The 21,186-nt window shown below is 45.0% G+C and overlaps 1 protein-coding gene across 4 annotated transcripts in view; it reads right to left on the minus strand.

The window, feature by feature from the left end:
- The window catches only part of MICAL2 (microtubule associated monooxygenase, calponin and LIM domain containing 2), a 398,277-nt gene that overhangs the window by 160,507 nt on the left and 216,584 nt on the right, over window positions 1-21,186 (minus strand). For 2 of the 4 annotated variants that reach the window (XM_082270279.1, XM_082270278.1), the window contains exons 19-22: window positions 20,770-20,871; window positions 18,415-18,549; window positions 16,476-16,616; window positions 11,556-11,630 (exon numbers count right to left, since the gene is read on the minus strand). The exons of 1 other annotated variant lie outside the window; for it this stretch is intronic. In XM_082270279.1, coding sequence (XP_082126405.1) covers window positions 11,556-11,630; window positions 16,476-16,616; window positions 18,415-18,549; window positions 20,770-20,871 — 453 coding nt within the window. The remainder of the gene's footprint in view (window positions 1-11,555; window positions 11,631-16,475; window positions 16,617-18,414; window positions 18,550-20,769; window positions 20,872-21,186) is intronic. One more of the 4 variants, XM_082270276.1, reaches the window with a different exon arrangement.

Consider the following 21,186-nt stretch of genomic DNA (forward strand, 5'->3'; position numbering starts at 1 on the left):
TGGGGCTGGAGAATGTGGGTATAAATAGGGAGGTAGTATAGGAAGTAGGGCGGGACCTGAAGGAGGCTCTGCCTCCGAAACGCGTAGTCCATAGCAACCATATCGTGGAGCTGTATCCCCTGAGAGCCCTCCATTCATCTGTCCACCACCGCATCCAGCCTCGGCCGAGGCTCAGGCTAGCTTATCCGGCTGTGATTGACTGCGGACCGGTGCGCAGGCGCACTGCGGTCTACACGTACGTACCCGGCGGGGGAGGCAGGAGCAGGAAGTGGTGAGAGCAGTGTTGGGAGCTACGAGCCGCCACGGGACAGACCGGAGGCTACCCCGGAGGGAGAGGAGGAGTAGGCGGCCACCACAGATGTGCCTGTCCTTAAATGACCTACATGTGAGTGCAATCCATATGTATTGTATTATTATTATTATAAAGAATTTATTTAGTGCCAACATTTTGCGCAGCGCTTTACAATGTGAGGGAAGACAATACAGTTACAATACAATTCAAAACAGGAGGAACTAGAGGGCCCTGCTCGTTAGAGCTTACAATCTAGAAGGGAGGGTCAAGTGAAACAAAAGGCAATAACCGTGGGGGATGGGCTGATGGAGAAAATGGAGGTATATTTGTTAGGTGTGGGTAGGATAGGCTTCTCTGAAAAGGAGGGTTTTCAGAGATCGCCTAAAAGCTAATAGAGTAGGAGATATTCGGACAGATAAGGGTAAGGAGTTCCATAGGATTGGAGAGGCTCTGGAAAAGTCCTGGAGGTGAGTATGGGAGGAGGTGACGGGGGAGCTAGAGAGAAGGAGGTTTTGAGAGGAACGAAGAGCGCGATTAGGTTGGTATTTTGAGACTAGGCTAGTGATGTAGCTAGGGGCTAAGCTGTGGATTGCTTTATGTTCTAATAAACGTTATCATCCGAGGTCGACGTACGCTTTTTTCTCCTACATTGCAGTTGTGTACTGCCAGATGCAGCAGAGGTCGCGGGTTCCGGTCCGCACACTAAAAGCTCATCCCTACTTTTAGCATACGTCCACTGAGACTATTAATGCTCCCTCCTTGACTCAGATCAATGTGCAGGAGATTTTTTAGATAGGTTCCTATAGGAAGATTTGTCATTGCCCACCCATACCCTGATGAAGGGAGATAGCCTGGCACCCTGAAAAGTGTTGGTGAACTTGTATCTTTTGTTTGTCTCAACTTTATCAGCAATAAATGATAATAGAGTCTTAAGACCCCCCATCTGTTGATAACACTTGAATCCCTCAGTGGAGGCCGTCGCCTTTTTGGAGGGAGCTGGGCTTTGTGGTAGAGCTGCCAAGATTCAGTAATCAAGCCCAAGCATTGCTCCTCGATGAACAGATTAAAGATCTCCAGAGTCCAGAGCCCCTTTTTTCTTGATGTGAAATGAGAATGGCTGAGAAGTACTACAAGCACCCCATAAGAAGTTTATATTTTATAGCGCTATGCCTAATGCTCCTTGCGATCACACACTGCATGCATCACACGAACACAGAAATAAACTGTGGATCAGCGGGCATTGGTGAAGGTGGAAAATAACAATTTGGAAATTTACACAAAACAGATAACCAGTAATACTCAGTCCAAAGAGTCTAAACCCCCCCAACAAGCCCTCTAACCAACCACTATGTGGTAGGACTTATTCTAGTCCTTAGTGTAGACTCAGTCCAAAGATGTTTTTTTTTTATTTTTATTTTTTTTAAAGAGGATTGCTTTTACAGTATCTCACGAAAGTGAGTACACCCCTCCAGGGCTGTTCTTAATATTGATTGAACCCTGGGCAAATATTTTCTTGGGCCCTGCAAAATCCACTTATTACCTATTTGCAGGCAGTGCGGGCTTAAGGGGCAGCTGTATTGGGCCCCACAACAATGACTGGGCCCAGGGCAGCTGCCCCTTTTGCTCTTTGGTAAAGACGGCCCTGCACCCCTCACATTTTTGTAAATATTTTATTCCATCTTTTCATGTGACAACACTGAAGAAATGACACTTTGCTACAATGTAAAGTAGTGAGTGTACAGCTTGTATAACAGTGTAAATTTGCTGTCCCCTCAAAATAACTCACTACTTTACATTGTAGCAAAGTGTCATCAGTTATCACATGAAAAGATAGAATAAAATATTTACAAAAATGTGAGGGGCGTACTCACTTTTGTGAAATACTGTATGTGTGTGTATATATATATATATATTTTTTTTTTCTTCTTTCTTCTTTCAGGTACTTATATAGTGCTTTACATATACATTGTACATTCACATCAGTCCCTACCCTCAAGGAGCTTACAATCTAAGGTCCCTAACTCACATTAATACTTACACATACTGGGGCCAATTTGGACCAGAGCTAATTAACTCCCTGCATGTCTTTATATATATATATCTCAGAGGCGTAACTAAAACCTTCAGGGCCCCGGTGCAAGAAACCATGAAGGGCCCTTCTGACCCCTGGCCGGGGCCCTTCCCTTCAAGCCTGGGGCTCTTCCCACTGACCCCTTATTACGCCCTGCAGCGGGACCCTTTTACAAGTTCTGCAGTGGGCCCCCCTGCCATCTTGGGGCCTCCCCACGGTGGTGGAATGCCAGGGCCGGTCGCAAGTGTGACCTTTGCGATCCTGGAAGTTCCCCCACTGGTGTCAGTAGTTTTTATTTTTTGGCATTTTAATTGTATTATTTTTTATCATTTTATTTATTTTTTTTACAATGTCACTGACTATGACTCTGTCCGTTCAGAAAAGGAAGGAGCTGGTAAATTACATATTTACCGACCTCTTCCTGGTTCTCTATTTTGACACATCCCCTGCAGCAGCTGGCAGGAGAGGGGAGGGAGCACAGTGTGGGGGGCCAGGGGCAGCATAGTGTGGGGCTGCAGCACAGTGAGGGGGGGCAGGGGAGCACAGTGTGGGGGGGGGGGACCAGGGGAGCACAGTGTGGGGGAGAAGCACAGTGGGGGGGGGCAGGGGAGCACAGTGAGGGGGGGGGACCAGGGGAGCACAGTGTGGGGGAGAAGCACAGTGGGGGGGCAGGGGAGCACAGTGTGGGGGAGCAGCACAGTGGGGGGGGGGACCAGGGGAGCACAGTGTGGGGGGGGCAGGGGAGCACAGTGTGGGGGAGCAGCACAGTGGGGGGGGGGACCAGGGGAGCACAGTGTGGGGGAGCAGCACAGTGGGGGGGGGACCAGGGGAGCACAGTGTGGGGGAGCACAGTGTGGGGGAGCAGCACAGTGGGGGGGGCAGGGGAGCACAGTGTGGGGGAGCAGCACAGTGGGGGGGGACCAGGGGAGCACAGTGTGGGGGGGGCAGGGGAGCACAGTGTGGGGGAGCAGCACAGTGGGGGGGGACCAGGGGAGCACAGTGTGGGGGAGCAGCACAGTGGGGGGGGGGGACCAGGGGCAGCATAATGTGGGTGAGCAGGGGAGCACAGTGTGGGGGAGAAGCACAGTGGGGGGGGGCAGGGGAGCACAGTGTGGGGGAGCAGCACAGTGAGAGGGGGCAGGGAGCACAGTGTGGGGGAGCAGCACAGTGAGGGTGGGGGGACAAGGGGAGCACACAGGGGCCCAGAGACAGCAGAACACAAGTGAACTGGATAGGAGGAGTGGCGGGGGCAGCATACAGAGGAACCAATCTCCTGCATTTTCCTCCTGCAGCTACAGGAGGAAAAAGGAGGACAGTGATTTCTCTACATGCTGCCCCCCCCCCTCCTATCCAGGTGTACAGGGGAGCCGTGCAGGCCCTGGAGCATGGGGCCCGGGTGCAATTGCAACCCCTGCAACCCCTGTAGTTACGCCCCTGATATATATAGTATTTCGGTAAAGTATACCCAGTGCAATCATTAAGTAGACATTGTATCTTAAATGTATGCAACTACTTTTTATTTTTATTTTTTCTCATAATGGAACTTCTTGTTTATTGTAAATTTAAACAGTTTTTTTCTATATTTGAAAACCTTAATAAAACAAAATTAAATGAATGAAAAAAAAAAAAAGAACAGATGCTACACTGGATCTTAGTGAAAAGGCCTGTGCTAGATGATGCTGGATGTCCTTCAGCCAGAAAATGAGGCGGGGCTCTATCTGACTTGCTGCAGCTTCTAATGCACATTGTGAGAAGCTCACAGTGTGCAGTGAAATCAGAGGAAGCCATTTCAGTCCAGAAGAGGAGCCGGTACAACTGTGCAAGACTGAAGAGGAGGCCGGGGGGAGGCTTTAATACTCCAACCATCCAGCCTCATTCTGCAGACCATTTTTAGCCAAGTGTTGGACAAAATATCCCAGTCCCTTCCCCCGGGAGCACGGCGTCCCTGGGAACAGATGTCACATTTTACAGCATGGACTGTAAGCTGTGGAATTTCCTTCAATTGAAGCATCCCAAGAATTCAGGAATGATGATTAAACTCCAAATCTTCCGGAACTCTGATGGCTCAACATCTCCCGTATAGCCTGAGTCAGAATGAAAACATCTCCACCCCTCCCCCCCAGATTTGGGTAATATTCATTTTAGACATGTATGTAGTCCATCTCCCCCAGACTAACTATGCTGCCATCTGCTGTGCCCCCAGTGATCCTTCATCCAGAGTGGAGGCGCTCTAATACAGGATGTGTATTACTGGCCAGATCACCAGGGGAAAAAAGCCTAAAAAAAAAAAAGAAAAGGAATGCAGCCACCGCATCTAATGATTGGTAATCTGCAATATATGACATTTTTTATTTGGGGTTTAACACTTCCTCTAACCTTGCCGTCCCTATGGAAACCAGTACTATGCCGATCGCATAGTACTGGGCATGCGCGAGATTTCGCGCTGGACTCACAAGCCTACGCCCACTCGACTCAGGAAGAAGGGAAGACATTTCCCCACAACGGACTCGGCAATCCTCAGCAAAGATGGCGGCGAACATAAGAAATTTTATAAAGTAAGATTTTATTCTTGCAAACACAGTATTTCAACGTAAGAAACAGGATTAGCGGATGTATCGAGGTGTAAGGGTGATTGTTAGGGGGAGATTGAAATAAAAAAAAACGATTCTGTGCCCGGAACTCCGCTTTAAGTAATGTGTAACACTTCTAGGTATGTATTACCTCTCGCAGAGATCACCGCACTATCCGTACTATATATTTTCCTGGAAGGACGGCGCCATCTGTGTTCAGGCATCACCCGGGGTCACCACCTGTTTCCTGGGCTGAGATGTAAATCCTGGTGCCTCTGCAGTTCTTGGTTGTGTTTACAAATGCCCGAGGTCTTGTTCACATCTGGTGCGGTGCGGGAAAGTGTTCAAAAATGTGCGTTTTCCCGCACCACATGGAAATGCCTTCTACCAATGTGCGTGGGTGCTGTTAGTTCTTAATGGTGCCCCCACGCATCCAGGAAATGCTGGTGTGTTCATGGCCGACGAAATGCATGGTACCATGCTGCCTGGTGCGGTGCAATTTTAAAAATTTTACTTTTTGCATGTGTCCGCACGTTGGGCAGCCCATTGAGATTCATAGGCTGACCAAAACGCGTCGCCACCCAATTGCCACACTGAAAGACTTACATGACTAACATATTCCATTACTGGAGGTCCCTGGGTTGGGAAAGTCTCCATCATCAGCAGAAAAGGAGTCCTTTAATGTTTGGAAATGCTCCTTGTCTCTGCTCCTCCTGTGCTTTTCTGTTGTGGGTGGAGCCTGCTGGGTCCCTCCCACATCTCTGCTCTCTCTCCTTGTGCAGGGTGACTGGTCTTGTCACTGCTCCTCCTGTACTTTTCTGTTGTGGGTGGAGCCTGTTTTGTTCCTCCCATAACTCTCTCTCTTCTTGTGCAGGGTGAAAGGTCTTGTCCCCACCCCCTCCTGTACTTTCTATTGTGGGTGGAGCCTGCTGGGTCCCTCCAACATCTTAGCTCTCTTTCCATGTGCAGGGTGACTAGTCTGGTCTCCGCCCCTTCTGTACTTTTCTGTTGTGGGTGGAGCCTGCTGGGCCCCTCCCACAGCTCTGCTCTCTCTCTTTCCTTGTGCAGGGTGACTGGTCTTTCCTGTACTTTTCTATTGTGGGTGGAGCCTGCTGGGTCCCTCCCACATCTCTGCTCTCTCTCCTTGTGCAGGATGACTGGTCTTGTCCCCACCCCCTTCTGAACTTTTCTATTGTGGGTGGAGCCTGCTTGGTCCCTCCAACATCTTAGCTCTCTTTCCATGTGCAGGGTGATTGGTCTGGTCTCCACCCCCTTCTGTACTTTTCTGTTGTGGGTGGAGCCTGCTGGGTCCCTCCCACATCTCTGCTCTCTCTCCTTGTGCGGGGTGACTGGTCTTGTCTCCGCCCCTTCCTGTACTTTTCTGTTGTGGGTGGAGCCTGTTTGGTCCCTCCCACATCTCTGCTCTCTCTCCTTGTGCAGGGTGACTGGTCTGGTCTCCGCCCCCTTCTGTACTTTTCTGTTGTGGGTGGAGTCTGCTGGGCCCCTCCCACAACTCTGCTCTCTCTCCTTGTGCAGGGTGACTGATCTTGTCTCCGCCCCCTCCTGCTGGGCCCCTCCCACAGCTATGCTCTCTGTACAGCACAGTGATGATGTCACCGCTACTTTTACAAACTAATATCAGGCTTTGCAAAAGGCATTTGACACACAGAGAGAGTGGATTTATATCCTTTGTGGGCATTGGGGAATATATATTATCTGAGATGAGTTGATCTTTATTATATGACGGAAGGGCGGTGAGGGAGATCTGGAGATCACACTGGGAGGGGGTCGGAATCTATTCTCTGATTGGCCTGTTTGTGGAACATCCGCGCTCCCAGCATTGATGACCCGCCGTTATATAAAGTGTTTTCCTTTCCCGTCCGCCCTCGGCACAGCGCTGTCTGGTCATACGGCCTGGCTGAACATCAAAGACCCCCTCCCAGGTGCCCGCTGTGCCCGGAGAGAGCATTCCCCCCCTCCCCTCCCCCGCCTCTCACATCAGATCCTCGTCTCTCCCTTTTATCATGTGATAATAAATATAAAGGGCGACTCTCAGTAATAGAAGTAAAGGGAGACTCGCCATCACCGCTACAAACATTTCACAGCTTTTACTACTGTGATACATTTTTGTTACATTTGTATCAGTTTTCAAAATGTTGCCGATGTCATTAAAGAGAAATCCAATCTGTTTCCAGCTGAACCCATTCACACTGAGCCTGGATGATGCCTGAACAAAGATGGCGCCGTCCTTCTGGAGAGAAAAGCAGATGACGGCATTGTCAGGGGGAAGCGCTGCAATCCCTGGGAGAGGGAATAAATATCGGGAGTGTTACACCGACACATTACCGAGCGGGAAAACATTCCGAGGTCTGTTTTTTCTGCTTGCCAACCAGCCGCCATAGTTTTACAGGTCAGCTCTGTTCCGCGAAACGACGTACCTGTGGGGGCACACGCATGCACCAATTGGCCACGGTGAAAGGGGGGGGGGGGCAATCAGCGGCTTCGGGGCCTGCGATGATCACTCCTCGTTCTGTCAGTAATGAACACAGGGCTCCTCCTATTTAGGAAGTCAGGTCTCTGTGTTCATTCAGCAAGCCCATCCCCCCACAGTTAGAAAGCCTTATATGAGCCTAGGGGGTGTTTTCTAACTGTAAGGGGGATGGGCTTGTGTTAACACCAGGGGCGATCAAAGGGTTAAATGTGCCCCTATGGCAGTGATGGTGAACCTTGGCACCCCAGATGTTTTGGAACTACATTTCCCATGATGCTCAACTACACTGCAGAGTGCATGAGTATCATGGGAAATGTAGTTCCAAAACATCTGGGGTACCAAGGTTCACCATCTCTGCCCTAGGGGCACATTTAACCCTTTGTTTGATCGCCCCTGGTGTTGACACAAGCCCATCCCCCTTACAGTTAGAAAACACCCCCTAGGCTCATATTTAACCCCTTGATCGCCCCTGGGTTAACCCCCTTCCCTGCCAGTGTCATTACAGTGACAGTGCATATTTTTAGCACTGATTACTGTAGTAATGTCACTGGTCCCCCCCAAAAGTGTCAAAAATGTCAGTTAGGGGTCCGATCTGTCCGCCGCAATGTCGCAGTCCCGCTAAAAATCGCAGATCGCCGCCATTACTGGTAAAAATAAATAAATATATAAATAAAAATTACATACATTTTTCCCGTAGTTAGTAGACGTGATAACTTTTGCGCAAACCAATCAAATTACGCTGATTGCTAATTTTTTTTCTACCAAAAATATGTAGCAGAAAAAAAAATTGGCCTAAAAGTATGAAAACATTTATTTTTTATTTTTTTATTGGGAATGTTATAAAGCAGAAAGTGAAAATTTTTTTTTTTTTTTTCAGAATTGTCGTTTTTTTTTTGTTTATAGCACAAAAAATAAAAATCGCACAGGTGATCAAATACAATTAACCCTTTGATCGCCCCTGGTATTAACCCCTTCCCTGCCAGTGTCATTATTACAGTAAGTGCCAGTTCACACTACTGCGGGTGCGCTGATCGCATGTAATTCGGAGCGCACTGCTCCTTCATTACATGCGATTGGCTGTGCGGATGCAAACTCAGCCATACACTTTGTATGGCTGAAATTCCCACTGCACCCGCACAAAAGACGCACAGGACCCTTTTTTTCAGCCGCATCAGGATCCGATCGCACAGCGGTTCACACTTGTGCGATCCGATACTGTGCGAACTGTAAAGATTGCACTGCGATATGCGATCAAACTGGGGGTGTCGTTAACATTTAATTGACACCCCTTGCGTATCGCATATGGCAGTGTGAACTTCCTCTTGTGCGGATGCGATGCGGGAACAGGCTGCGAATTCGCAGCCTTCCCGCATCGCACAAGTGTGAACCGGCACTAACAGTGCATATTTTTTAGCACTGATTACTGTAGTAATGTCACTGGTCCGCCCAAAAGTGTCAAAAATGTCAGTTAGGGGTTCCATCTGTCCGCCGCAATGTCGCAGTCCCGCTAAAAATCGCAGATCGCTGCCATTACTAGTAAATAAATAAAAATGACATAAATCTTTCCTGTAGTTTGTAGACGTGATAACTTTTGCGCAAACCAATCAATATACACTTATTGGGCTTTTTTTTTTCAAAAATATGTGGCAGAATACAAATTGCCCTAAAATGATGAAAAAAATTAGATTTTTTTATTGGGAATGTTATATAGCAGAAAATAAAAAAATATATATATATTTTTTTTTTCAGAATTGTCGCTCTTTTTTGGCGCAAAAAAAAAAATTGCACAGGTGATCAAATACCACCAAAAGAAAGCTCTGTTTGTGGTTAAACAAAGGACATCCATTTTATTTGGTTACAGCGTCGCACGACCGCGCAATTGTCAGTTAAAGTAACGCAGTGCCGAATCGCAAAAAATGGCCTGGTCATTAAGGGGGAAAATCTTCCGGTACAGAACTGGTTAATAAGAAAAAGCGAAGTGCAAAGAACTGATATACACGGATTTCGGTTTCTGAATGTCCTCAGTGAGAGATTTTCATTTCTGTTTGATTCAGGAAGTGAAGCAGCCGGTTGGCGGAAGGTCGTTTTTCCTGATTAAACAGTCAGATATCAGTCTATGTAAACTGTACAAAGAACGCCCAGATTACAAAGGCTCAGCGATATTCTACTGTGGAGCTTTTACATATAATAGAAATATAACACTAAATATACATTTTACACTAAATATAAATCTTGCACTAAAAAAAAAAATATATATATATATATATATATATATAACACATAATATAATTATAAACACAAATATAATTATAAAAAAATATAACAAGCAATCTAATTATAAATAAAAATATTAATCTACCACTAAATATAACTAAATTCAACACTAAAAATAAAAAATATAACAAGTAATATAATTAAAAATAAAAATATTGTTCTACCACTAAATATAACTCAAACTAAATATAAATATAAAAAAAATATACCAAGTAATATAATTATAAATAAAAAAAGACCACTAAATATAACTAAATCTAACACTAAATATACATAAAAAAACAATAAATATAAATAAAAATATAAATCTAACACTAAATATAAATACAAATAAATATAACAAGTAGTATAATTGTAAATAAAATATAGATCTAACACTAAGTATAACTAACCCTAACACTTAAGATAAATAAACATTTTAAAAAATAAATTAATATAATTATAAATAGAATTATAAGTCTAACACCAAGTATAACTAACTTTAGTTTATATATACATTTAAATGAATAATAAAAACAATAAATATAATAATAAATATAAATCTAACACTAAATATTAAAATAACAATAAATATAATGATAACTAAAAATATAAATCCAATACTAAATATAACTAACTCTAACACTTAATGATAATATATACATTTAAAAAAACATAAATATAATAATGTATAAAAATATAAGTCTAACACTAAATATAACTAAATCTAACACTATATATATATATACACTATATATATATATATATATATATATATGAAATACATATCTAACACTAAGTATAACTAACTCTAACGCTAAATATAAATTATTAAATAAAAATAAAATAAAGATAATTACAAATATAAATCTAACGCTAAATATAGCTAAATCTAACACTAAATATAAATGTAAACAAAACAAAAATATAAATAAAAATATAAATCTTACACTAAATATAAAAACAAATGAATATAAGAAGTAGTATAATTGTAAATAAAAATATAGATCTAACACTAAGTATAACTAACACTTGATATAAATATACATATTTAAAAAAACAATAAATATAATGATAACTAAAAATAGAAATCTAACACTAAGTATAACTAACCCTAACACCTAATATTAATATATAAATAAAAATAATATATAATTATAAATAGAAATATAAGTCTAACACTAAATATAATCAAATCTCACAATATATATATATATATATATATATATATATATATATATATATATATATATATATAAAACACTAGTATATATAAATTAATTAAATAAATATAAAGATATTTAGAAAAATAAATCTAATGCCAAGTATAACTAAATCTAACACTTAATATGAATTTAAAATAAAATAAATGTAATTATAGATAAAAATGTAAATTTAACACTAAATATAAACACAAATAAATAAAACACAAAATATAATTATAAATAAAATATAACTCTATAACTAAATAAAAATATACATTTTAAACAATAAATATGATTATAAACAAAAATATCAATCTAATACAAAATATAAATATGACTAAATCTATCTCTAAATATAACACTAAATAATAATATATGATTAAATATATCCTGTAAAGTGCTGCTTAGACTGCTTAGAATAGAGGGGACAGTAAATCAGTAAACATTTGAAGCTTATGAGAAGTGAAGATATTTGAACTTTAGGGAGCAAAAATTCCTACGGAATATGGAGGGGGGGGGGATAGGGGGAGGGGTGATGGTCAGATATTTTTTGGGGAAGGAACAGGAAGGGTTAGATGTTGTCACGGCTGGTGTCACACAGTGCAGAAGAGCCAGGCTGGGTTAGACGTGCAGATCTGGCCATGCACACATTACATGATAATCAGCGGAGTACCTGGCCCGGGTCGGGAAAAAACAACTTGCGCCTAATCTGGGCCTCTCCATCGGACGCTCTCTGCATTGAAGGGAACTTCAGTCAATTAAAAAATACCCTTTACAGCAGGATAAAGTATCTGTAGAATGTTACATCTTCTATTACTTTTGGGTATCTATTCTCAGTGTTCCCCGAGCTACAGTATGTAACCATTGTACACCGAACAGTGTGACACCATTTCCTTACCCTGCCCTTATTTTTTTGGGGTCACCAACATACCCCGCCCACACAAGCCTAAACTCTGTATATTGCCCAAACCATTCGCCATCCTTCTCCACTGCCTGAAATATGAAGCTGTCAGAGCTTTACTCTATGACCTCAGATAACCCCAGACCTATCTATGCTTTGATATATTCCCTTTTTATCTATCTATTGATATACTTTATGTCTTTTTGATTTTCAAGACAGATACTTGCAGACAGACAGATAAACAACCACTAAAGGGTATTTATGTTCCTCTGAATACAATACGGAATTTGTGTGAAGATATTTCCCTTGCATAACAAACACATATTTTCTCAGGGAGAATCTTCCTCAATTTAAATCATTATGTAAGAAACAGCACAAGGCAAATGTAGAAAGGGACCCATCTTCCCATCCCCCAAGCCATGGTAAATGGATTTGTGTGGAGAGATGTGTGGGTAGAAAACCTTCATATTTCATATTACGGAGTTTTGTACTGCTCAGGGTGAACATCAGACCAGAAAGAACTTGTCTATTCAAATCTACAGACTGTGTTGAACCCACAACAACCCAAGGGAAAGGCCTTGAACAAAACCGGGAGTGCTCTGATATTAGGGGGCTCAAAGGGCTCTAAATATTTCCAGTATATCAAAAAAGGGGAGTTACATTTTATCAATTTTTTTGTTGTGACCCCATTGGGGGGATTTTACGTCCGGGGGAGGAAGATACCAGTAAAAACATTGTCAGACGTTCAGACCTTTCCCCCGAAAAGGCCTTTCCCTTCACACAAAACTGGGCTTAGTTGTGGAGGAGGAGGTCCCAGGCAGGGCGTTATTTTGCTTCTCCGGAATAATAAAGCTATTTTGCATTGGGGTTTATATTGCACCACTGGCTTCTGTTTTTGTGTTTATAGGAAAAAGTTGTAATTATCAAGGTGGGCAGTAACACCTAAAACTACAATGTGGGTAGGAACACCCAAAACTGCAAGGTGGGCTGGAACTCCCAACACTACAAGGTGGACTGGAACTACGAAAACTACAGGGTGGGCCGGAACACCCAACACTACAAAGTGAGCCAGAATGCCCCAAATTACAAGATGGGCAGGAACACTCAACACTACAAGGTGGGCAGGAACACTCAACACTACAAGGTGGGCAGGAACACCCAACACTGCAAGGTAGGCAGGAACACCCAATACTATACAGTGGGCAGGAACACCCAACACTATAAGGTGGGCAGGAAAACCCAACACTATAAGGTGGGCAGGAACACCCAACACTATAAGGTGGGCAGGAACACCCAACACTATAAGGTGGGCAGGAACACCCAACACTACAAGGTGGGCAGGAACACCAAACACTACAAGGTAGGCAGGAACACCAAACACTACAAGGTAGGCAGGAACACCCAATACTATAAGGTGGGCAGGAACACCCAACACTTCAAGGTAGGTAGGAACACCCAACACTATAAGGTGGGCAGGAACACCCAACACTATAAGGTGGGCAGGAACACCCAACACTATAAGGTGGGCAGGAACACCCAACACTATAAGGTGGGCAGGAACACCCAACACTACAAGGTGGGCAGGAACACCAAACACTACAAGGTAGGCAGGAACACCAAACACTACAAGGTAGGCAGGAACACCCAATACTATAAGGTGGGCAGGAACACCCAACACTTCAAGGTAGGTAGGAACACCCAACACTATAAGGTGGGCAGGAACACCCAACACTTCATGGTAGGTAGAAACACCCAACACTATAAGGTGGGCAGGAACACCCAAAACTATAAGGTGGGCCGGAACACCCAACACGACAAGGTGCGCCAGAACACCCAACACTACAAGGTGGGCCAGAACACCCCAACACTACAAGGTGCGCCAGAACACCCAACACTACAAGGGGCGCCAGAACACCCAACACTACAAGGTGCGCCAGAACACCCAACACTACAAGGTGCGCCAGAACACCCAACACTACAAGGTGCGCCAGAACACACAACACTACAAGGAGGGCCAGAACACCCCAACACTACAAGGTGCGCCAGAACACCCAACACTACAAAGTGAGCCAGAATGCCCCAAATTACAAGATGGGCAGGAACACTCAACACTACAAGGTGGGCAGGAACACTCAACACTGCAAGGTGGGCAGGAACACCCAACACTGCAAGGTAGGCAGGAACACCCAATACTATACAGTGGGCAGGAACACCCAACACTATAAGGTGGGCAGGAAAACCCAACACTATAAGGTGGGCAGGAACACCCAACACTATAAGGTGGGCAGGAACACCCAACACTATAAGGTGGGCAGGAACACCCAACACTATAAGGTGGGCAGGAACACCCAACACTACAAGGTGGGCAGGAACACCAAACACTACAAGGTAGGCAGGAACACCAAACACTACAAGGTAGGCAGGAACACCCAATACTATAAGGTGGGCAGGAACACCCAACACTTCAAGGTAGGTAGGAACACCCAACACTATAAGGTGGGCAGGAACACCCAACACTATAAGGTGGGCAGGAACACCCAACACTATAAGGTGGGCAGGAACACCCAACACTATAAGGTGGGCAGGAACACCCAACACTACAAGGTGGGCAGGAACACCAAACACTACAAGGTAGGCAGGAACACCAAACACTACAAGGTAGGCAGGAACACCCAATACTATAAGGTGGGCAGGAACACCCAACACTTCAAGGTAGGTAGGAACACCCAACACTATAAGGTGGGCAGGAACACCCAACACTTCATGGTAGGTAGAAACACCCAACACTATAAGGTGGGCAGGAACACCCAACACTATAAGGTGGGCCGGAACACCCAACACTACAAGGTGCGCCAGAACACCCAACACTACAAGGTGGGCCAGAACACCCAACACTACAAGGTGCGCCAGAACACCCAACACTACAAGGTGCGCCAGAACACCCAACACTACAAGGTGCGCCAGAACACACAACACTACAAGGTGGGCCAGAACACCCCAACACTACAAGGTGCGCCAGAACACACAACACTACAAGGTGGGCCAGAACACCCCAACACTACAAGGTGCGCCAGAACACCCAACACTACAAGGTGCGCCAGAACACCCAACACTACAAGGAGGGCCAGAACACCCCAACACTACAAGGTGCGCCAGAACACACAACACTACAAGGTGGGCCAGAACACCCCAACACTACAAGGTGCGCCAGAACACCCAACACTACAAGGTGCGCCAGAACACCCAACACTACAAGGTGCGCCAGAACACCCAACACTACAAGGTGCGCCAGAACACCCAACACTACAAGGTGGGCCAGAACACCCCAAAACTACAAGGTGCGCCAGAACACACAACACTACAAGGAGGGCCAGAACACCCAACACTACAAGGTGCGCCAGAACACCCAACACTACAAGGTGCGCCAGAACACCCAACACTACAAGGTGGGCCAGAACACCCAACACTACAAGGTGGGCCAGAACACCCCAAATTACAAGATGGGCAGGAACACCCAACACTACAAGGTGGGTAAGAACACACAACACTACAAGGTGGGCCAGAACACCCTAAATTACAAGATGGTCAGGAACACACAACACTACAAGGATGGGCGGGAACACCCAAACTACAAGGTGGGCAGGAACACCCAACAATACAAGGTGATTGGAACTCCCTAAACTAAAAGGTGGCCAGGAATACTCAAAACTGCACAGTGGGTGAGAACGCTTAAAACTACATGGTAGGCAGGAAAATCCAAACCTACAATGTAGACACCCAAAACTACAAGGTGGGTGAGAACACCCAAAACTACAGGGTGGGTAGGAACTCCCAAAACTAGAAGGTAGTCAGGAACACCCAAAACTAAAAGATGGACAGGTACACCCAAAATTATAAGATGGGGGGGGGGAACAAAAAAAGGTGGGCAGGATACCCAAAAACTGCCATGTCGGTGAGAGAACATAAAAATACAAGGTGGGTGAGAACACATAAAACTACATGATAGGCAGGAACACTCAAAACTGCAAGGATGAGAACACCCCAAATTACAAGGTGGGTAGGAACTCCCAAAACTACAACATGGGCAGGAACTCCCAAAACTACAACATGGGCAGGAACTCCCAAAACTACAACATGGGCAGGAACACTCAAAACTACAAGGTGGAAGGGTACATCCATGTCTACAAGGTGGGCAGGAACATGAACAGGCATGAAAATATTGTCTCCACTCTTCTGAACAGACAGTGGGAACTCATCAGACCTCTCCTGTACTCATCAGACCTCACCTGTACTCATCAGACCTCTCCTGTACTCATCAGACCTCACCTGTACTCATCAGACCTCTCCTGTACTCATCAGACCTCTCCTGTACTCATCAGACCTCTCCTGTACTCATCAGACCTCCACTGTACTCATCAGACCTCTCCTGTACTCATCAGACCTCTCCTGTACTCATCAGACCTCTCCTGTACATGTCACATTTAGGTGGTGAAACCCTTTAATATATTTCCTATCTTCTATCACCTAAAGGTAATTGGCATTTATTTCACCAGAAATGATGTCCAATATATGACCAGAAGTTGAAAGGAAAACCCTGGATGTTGGTAATGTAGATTTTGTTTTTCTGTTGTCCCATTCATGAGGTTATCGACCAGAAATGGACATTCTGGGCAGAACCAGAACCCGACTTACATGTTGCAGCAGCTTTTTAGACTGAGCGTCACAGTGGGCGGAGACAGCAAAAGATGGAGATGAAGGAGAAGGGGAAGCAGGAGGCCCAAAGAAAGGGATTGGAGAGGAGAGAGGGGATAAATCAGGTGAGAGGAGAGAAGTCTGTGGAGGGGAGAGTAGACAGAGAGGAGAGTTATATCCAATGATACAAAAAATAAACAAAATAACAAAACAAAAGTTATAAAGTAGCAGATGAGAGGAATAAGAATATGACAAGAGATGTACACCGGGGGAAACCTGGGAGGACAAATATGTACCAACAAAAGTGGAAAATTTAGAGTTCTCGTGTGTGTGTTTATATATATATATATATACACTATATAGTCAAAAGTATTGGGACGCCTGCCTTTACACCCACATGAACTTTAATGGCATCCCAGTCTTAGTCCGTAGGGTTCAATATGAAGTTGGCCCACCCTTTGCAGCTATAACAGCTTCAACTCTTCTGGGAAGGCTGTCCACGAGGTTTAGGAGTGTGTCTATGGGAATGTTTGACCATTCTTCCAGAAGTGCATTTATGAGATTAGGCACTGATGTTGGATGAGAAGGCCTGGCTCGCAGTCTGCACTCTAATTCATCCCAAAGGTACTTTTTCAAGTAGTTGCTGAGCCAATAAGTTGCAGGCATGAGATTCCCCACTCTGTAGCTGGCATACACAAAGGGGAGGGGATGTTCGTGACATCATTGTCCTAATAAGGGCCCATGACCATATTATGTGGATGTCAGTGGCCACGTGTTCATAGGTCAATGATGTCATAGGCATCCCTCCCCTTTATATATGTGCAGCTGCATAGCCCAGAATCTCCCACCTGGGCTCCAACAGTACACAGACTAGACTTGTGCAGAACAGAAAAATGTGTATTTAGTTTTTGTTATGTTACTAATTTCCTTTCATTAATTTGTTTTGGAATTCCTTTGGTTTCGTTTCATTTCATTCAATTTCTTTCTGTTTATTCATTTTCCAATGAATTCCAAATTTTCGGAACGATTCGTATTCGGTGTAAAAAATAACCAATTATTATTATTATTATTATACAGGATTTATATAGCGCCAACAGTTTGCGCAGCGCTTTACAATATGCAAATTGTTAAGGAGTGGGCCGGGAAGCGAGCTGCCATGTCCCTAACAACCAATGACTCATCAGCTGTTAGCGGGCTTCCCCACTGACAGCAGAAATGTAAACAAAAGAATGCCAGTAAAAAACAATGTGGGCCCCCCCCCCCAATCTATATCAGAGTCCCTCCCCTCCCCCAAAGCACACCCCCATATTGAGGGCATGTGGCCTTTTATGCTGCAGGAGGAGGAAGGGAGGGCACTTGACCACCCCCCTTTCCTGGCCTGTCGGGCTGCATGATTGGATAAGAGTCTGGTATGGATTTTGGGGGGATCCCATGCCATTTTGTTTTTTTTTTTTACATTTTAGAATGGGGTTCCCCTCCAAATCCATACCAGACCCGTATTGGGGGGAAACCCCAAACTTTTTTTCAGAATTTTCTATTGCCGGCATTCTTTTGTTTACATTTCAGCTCCCATTTTGACAGCTGAAATGTTAGGACGCAGCCGACTTCCTGGCCCGCTCCTTAACAATCAGCTATTCTTCACATGGAATTTGAATCGGTCGATCAATTTTTGCCCGATCCGAATTTGAATCATTCCGAAAATTTGGAATTCGTTACATAATAAATAAACAAAATTAAATAAACAAATTTCAACAAAATTCATGACTATTTCATTCTGGAATTCGGATACATCCAAAGCTCCACATAACCAAAAATTCATCCGAATTTATATTTGGACCAAAACTAATTGCACATATCCAACACAGGCAGCACAAAAAAAAGTTTTGGCTTTAGGAAAACTTTAAGTGATTTAATTTTGCACACAGACATGCGGTATTACCTCTTTAGACTGAGCGTTGTCGGGGGCGGAGTCAGTGGCAGATGGAGATGGAGGAGTAGAAAGATCAGGAATTCGGGGATCAAAGAGCGGAATTTTAGAGGAGAAATGAGGTAAGCGGGGAGCGGAGAGTTTATCCTGTGCAGAGCAGAAGCCATACAACAAAATATTAAAACAACGGTATTATAAGGCATTGCACATGAAAGCTGAAGTTTAATCTGCTCATCTCTTGACTTACCCCCCCACCCCCCCATCCCCCATCAACCTTTCCCTTTTCATTACATACCTTATTAAATACCCACTGACTTCATCACTCGATCTCTATGCTTCTCTATCCAATGCAGGCAGATCATGGCTGGTGGGAGGGGCTTCCGGAAAACATCACAGCCCCCTGCCTCAGTACTCCTCCCAAGGGCCCTCAGTAATGATGCTGGCGGTGGGATGGCTCTTGGGAGGACCAAAGGATGTGAATGTGAGCCGCTCAGGCTATGCAGGAACACTGATCCTTTGCCCACCGATGTGATTGCCAACCGGGAAGGGAGCTTGTCTATGTCCCAAACAATCATAGCAAACATCTATAGTGGAACCCCATGACTAGGCTCCAGGAGCAGAGCTTAACGCGTTTGGGGTGTGGCCCATCATTAGTGTCAGTGGGAGGAATAGTGCCCCATCATTGGTGTCAGTGGGAGGAATAGTGCCCCATCATTGGTGTAAGTGGGAGGAATAGTGCCCATCATTGGTGGAAGTGGGAGGAATAGTGCCCCATCATTGGTGTCAGTGGGAGGAATATTGCCCCATCATTGGTGTCAGTGGGAGGAATAGTGTCCCATCATTGGTGTCAGTGGGAGGAATAGTGCCCCATCATTGGTGTCAGTGGGTGGAATAGTGCCCATCATTGGTGGAAGTGGGAGGAATAGTGCCCCATCATTGGTGTCAGTGGGAGGAATAGTGCCCCATCATTGGTGTCAGTGGGAGGAATAGTGCCCCATTATTGGTGTCAGTGGGGGGAATAGTGCCCCATTATTGGTGTCAGTGGGAGGAATAGTGCCCCATTATTGGTGTCAGTGGGAGGAATAGTGCCCCATCGTTGGTGTCAGTGGGAGGAATAGTGCCCCATTGTTGGTGTCAGTGGGAGGAATAGTTTCATAGTTGGCAAGGTTGAATAAAGGCAATAGTCCATCCAGTTCAACCTTTGTAAATAGTGCCCCATTGTTGGTGTCAGTGGGAGGAATCGTGCCCCACAAAGCCACAAGTGGAACTGCTACTGTAATTTGCACTGTCGCTAATCGCCTATGTGAATGTAGCCTATTTATGTGATGTGTGGGGAGGCAGGGAGCTTTAGGAGGTGCACTTGTAATCTGGGGGGGGGGGGGGGGATGCTTCTCCTCCAGCACACCCTTAGAACCGGCCATGCATCACTTACTTACCTGGGGCCCTTGCATTCCCTGATGCTATTGCAAACATGGCAGCCTCAGAATCCCTCCCTCCAGACGTGCATTTGCCTGGCTTGTCAATGTAGGCTACTGCAGCTGCTATTTTTGCACGGCATCCTTGGTGCTCCAACATATGTGCATGGGTCAGCCTTGTCAGTGTCTGCCATCAAGGCTGCTGTGTTTGCAAATCCCCCAGCACAAATCCCCCCTTCCAGTTCAAATCCACCCCCAATTCCCCCTCCTAGCATAAATTCCCTTCCCCCAATTTTCCTCTCCTAGCACAAATACCCCCCCCCCCAATCATCCCTACTAGCAAGCCCCCCCCCCCCGAATAAAAAAAAAAAGAAAAATTCCCCTCCCTCCCAACACAAATCATCCCCGTCAAATCACCACTCCTAGCAACACCCCCCACCCCCAAAATTTCCCCACCTTAAAAAAATTCTTACCCCTTGCTGTTCCCTAAACTCCTCTCCCAACACAAATCCCCACCCCCAATCTCCTTGTGGTGCCCCCCCCCAGCTCACATGATACCACAGTGCCCAGGGCAGTCACTCCTCCGGCCCACCCCTTTTCCCAGCCCTGGCTTGGGCCACATGCTAAAAACTGGGGTTGGACACCCCTGAGCTAGATGATACCGAACGACCTCCAGCCATAAAATGAGGTAGCTCTGTGTGACTTGCTGCAGCTTCTAATGCACCTAGTGAGAAGCTCGCAGTGTGCGGTGAAATCAGAGGAAGCCATTTCAGTCCAGGAGAGGAGCCGGTACAACTGTGCAAGACTGAAGTATATCCCAATATGTGGCTAACCCATCCAATAATTCTGGTAATATCTGATGTTCTGGTAATCAGGTTATTATCATGTGAGCAGATGCCGAGTATTATGTATCACACTGATGGCGGCATGCAGAACACTCCGGAATATTCACCTGCGGGATGTCCGAGCGACCGAACATGGAGGCCAAGTGCGCTGCCTTCTCCCTAATGTTCTTTTTATGGAAATCTCTGATGGCCAAAGCTTGAGCCCTTTTCTGCCGGCGAAGGACGGAGAGAGAAGAAAAGAGAGAGAAAAATGAAACAAGAAAAGACAGATGGAGACGCAGAACCGGCGCAAAAGAAATACGTCTGATCTGCGGAGGACCGAGCCACTCAGGAGCCATGGTGGTCTACAGACTGGACAGTTCTCTGCAGATTGACTGCAAATCTTCAACCAATCTAAAAAATTAGCAGTCTGATTATTTGCCAGGTTTGTGATTCGATTTATTTCATCTCTAATTGCGATGAATCAGTTTTGTCAAAACTTTTAATACAAATTATAATCGTTTATTCTTTTGCACCAGTTTTCA

The sequence above is a fragment of the Pelophylax lessonae genome, assembly GCF_965119305.1.
Source record: "Pelophylax lessonae genome assembly, chromosome: 10".
Taxonomy (NCBI): Eukaryota; Metazoa; Chordata; class Amphibia; order Anura; family Ranidae; genus Pelophylax; species Pelophylax lessonae.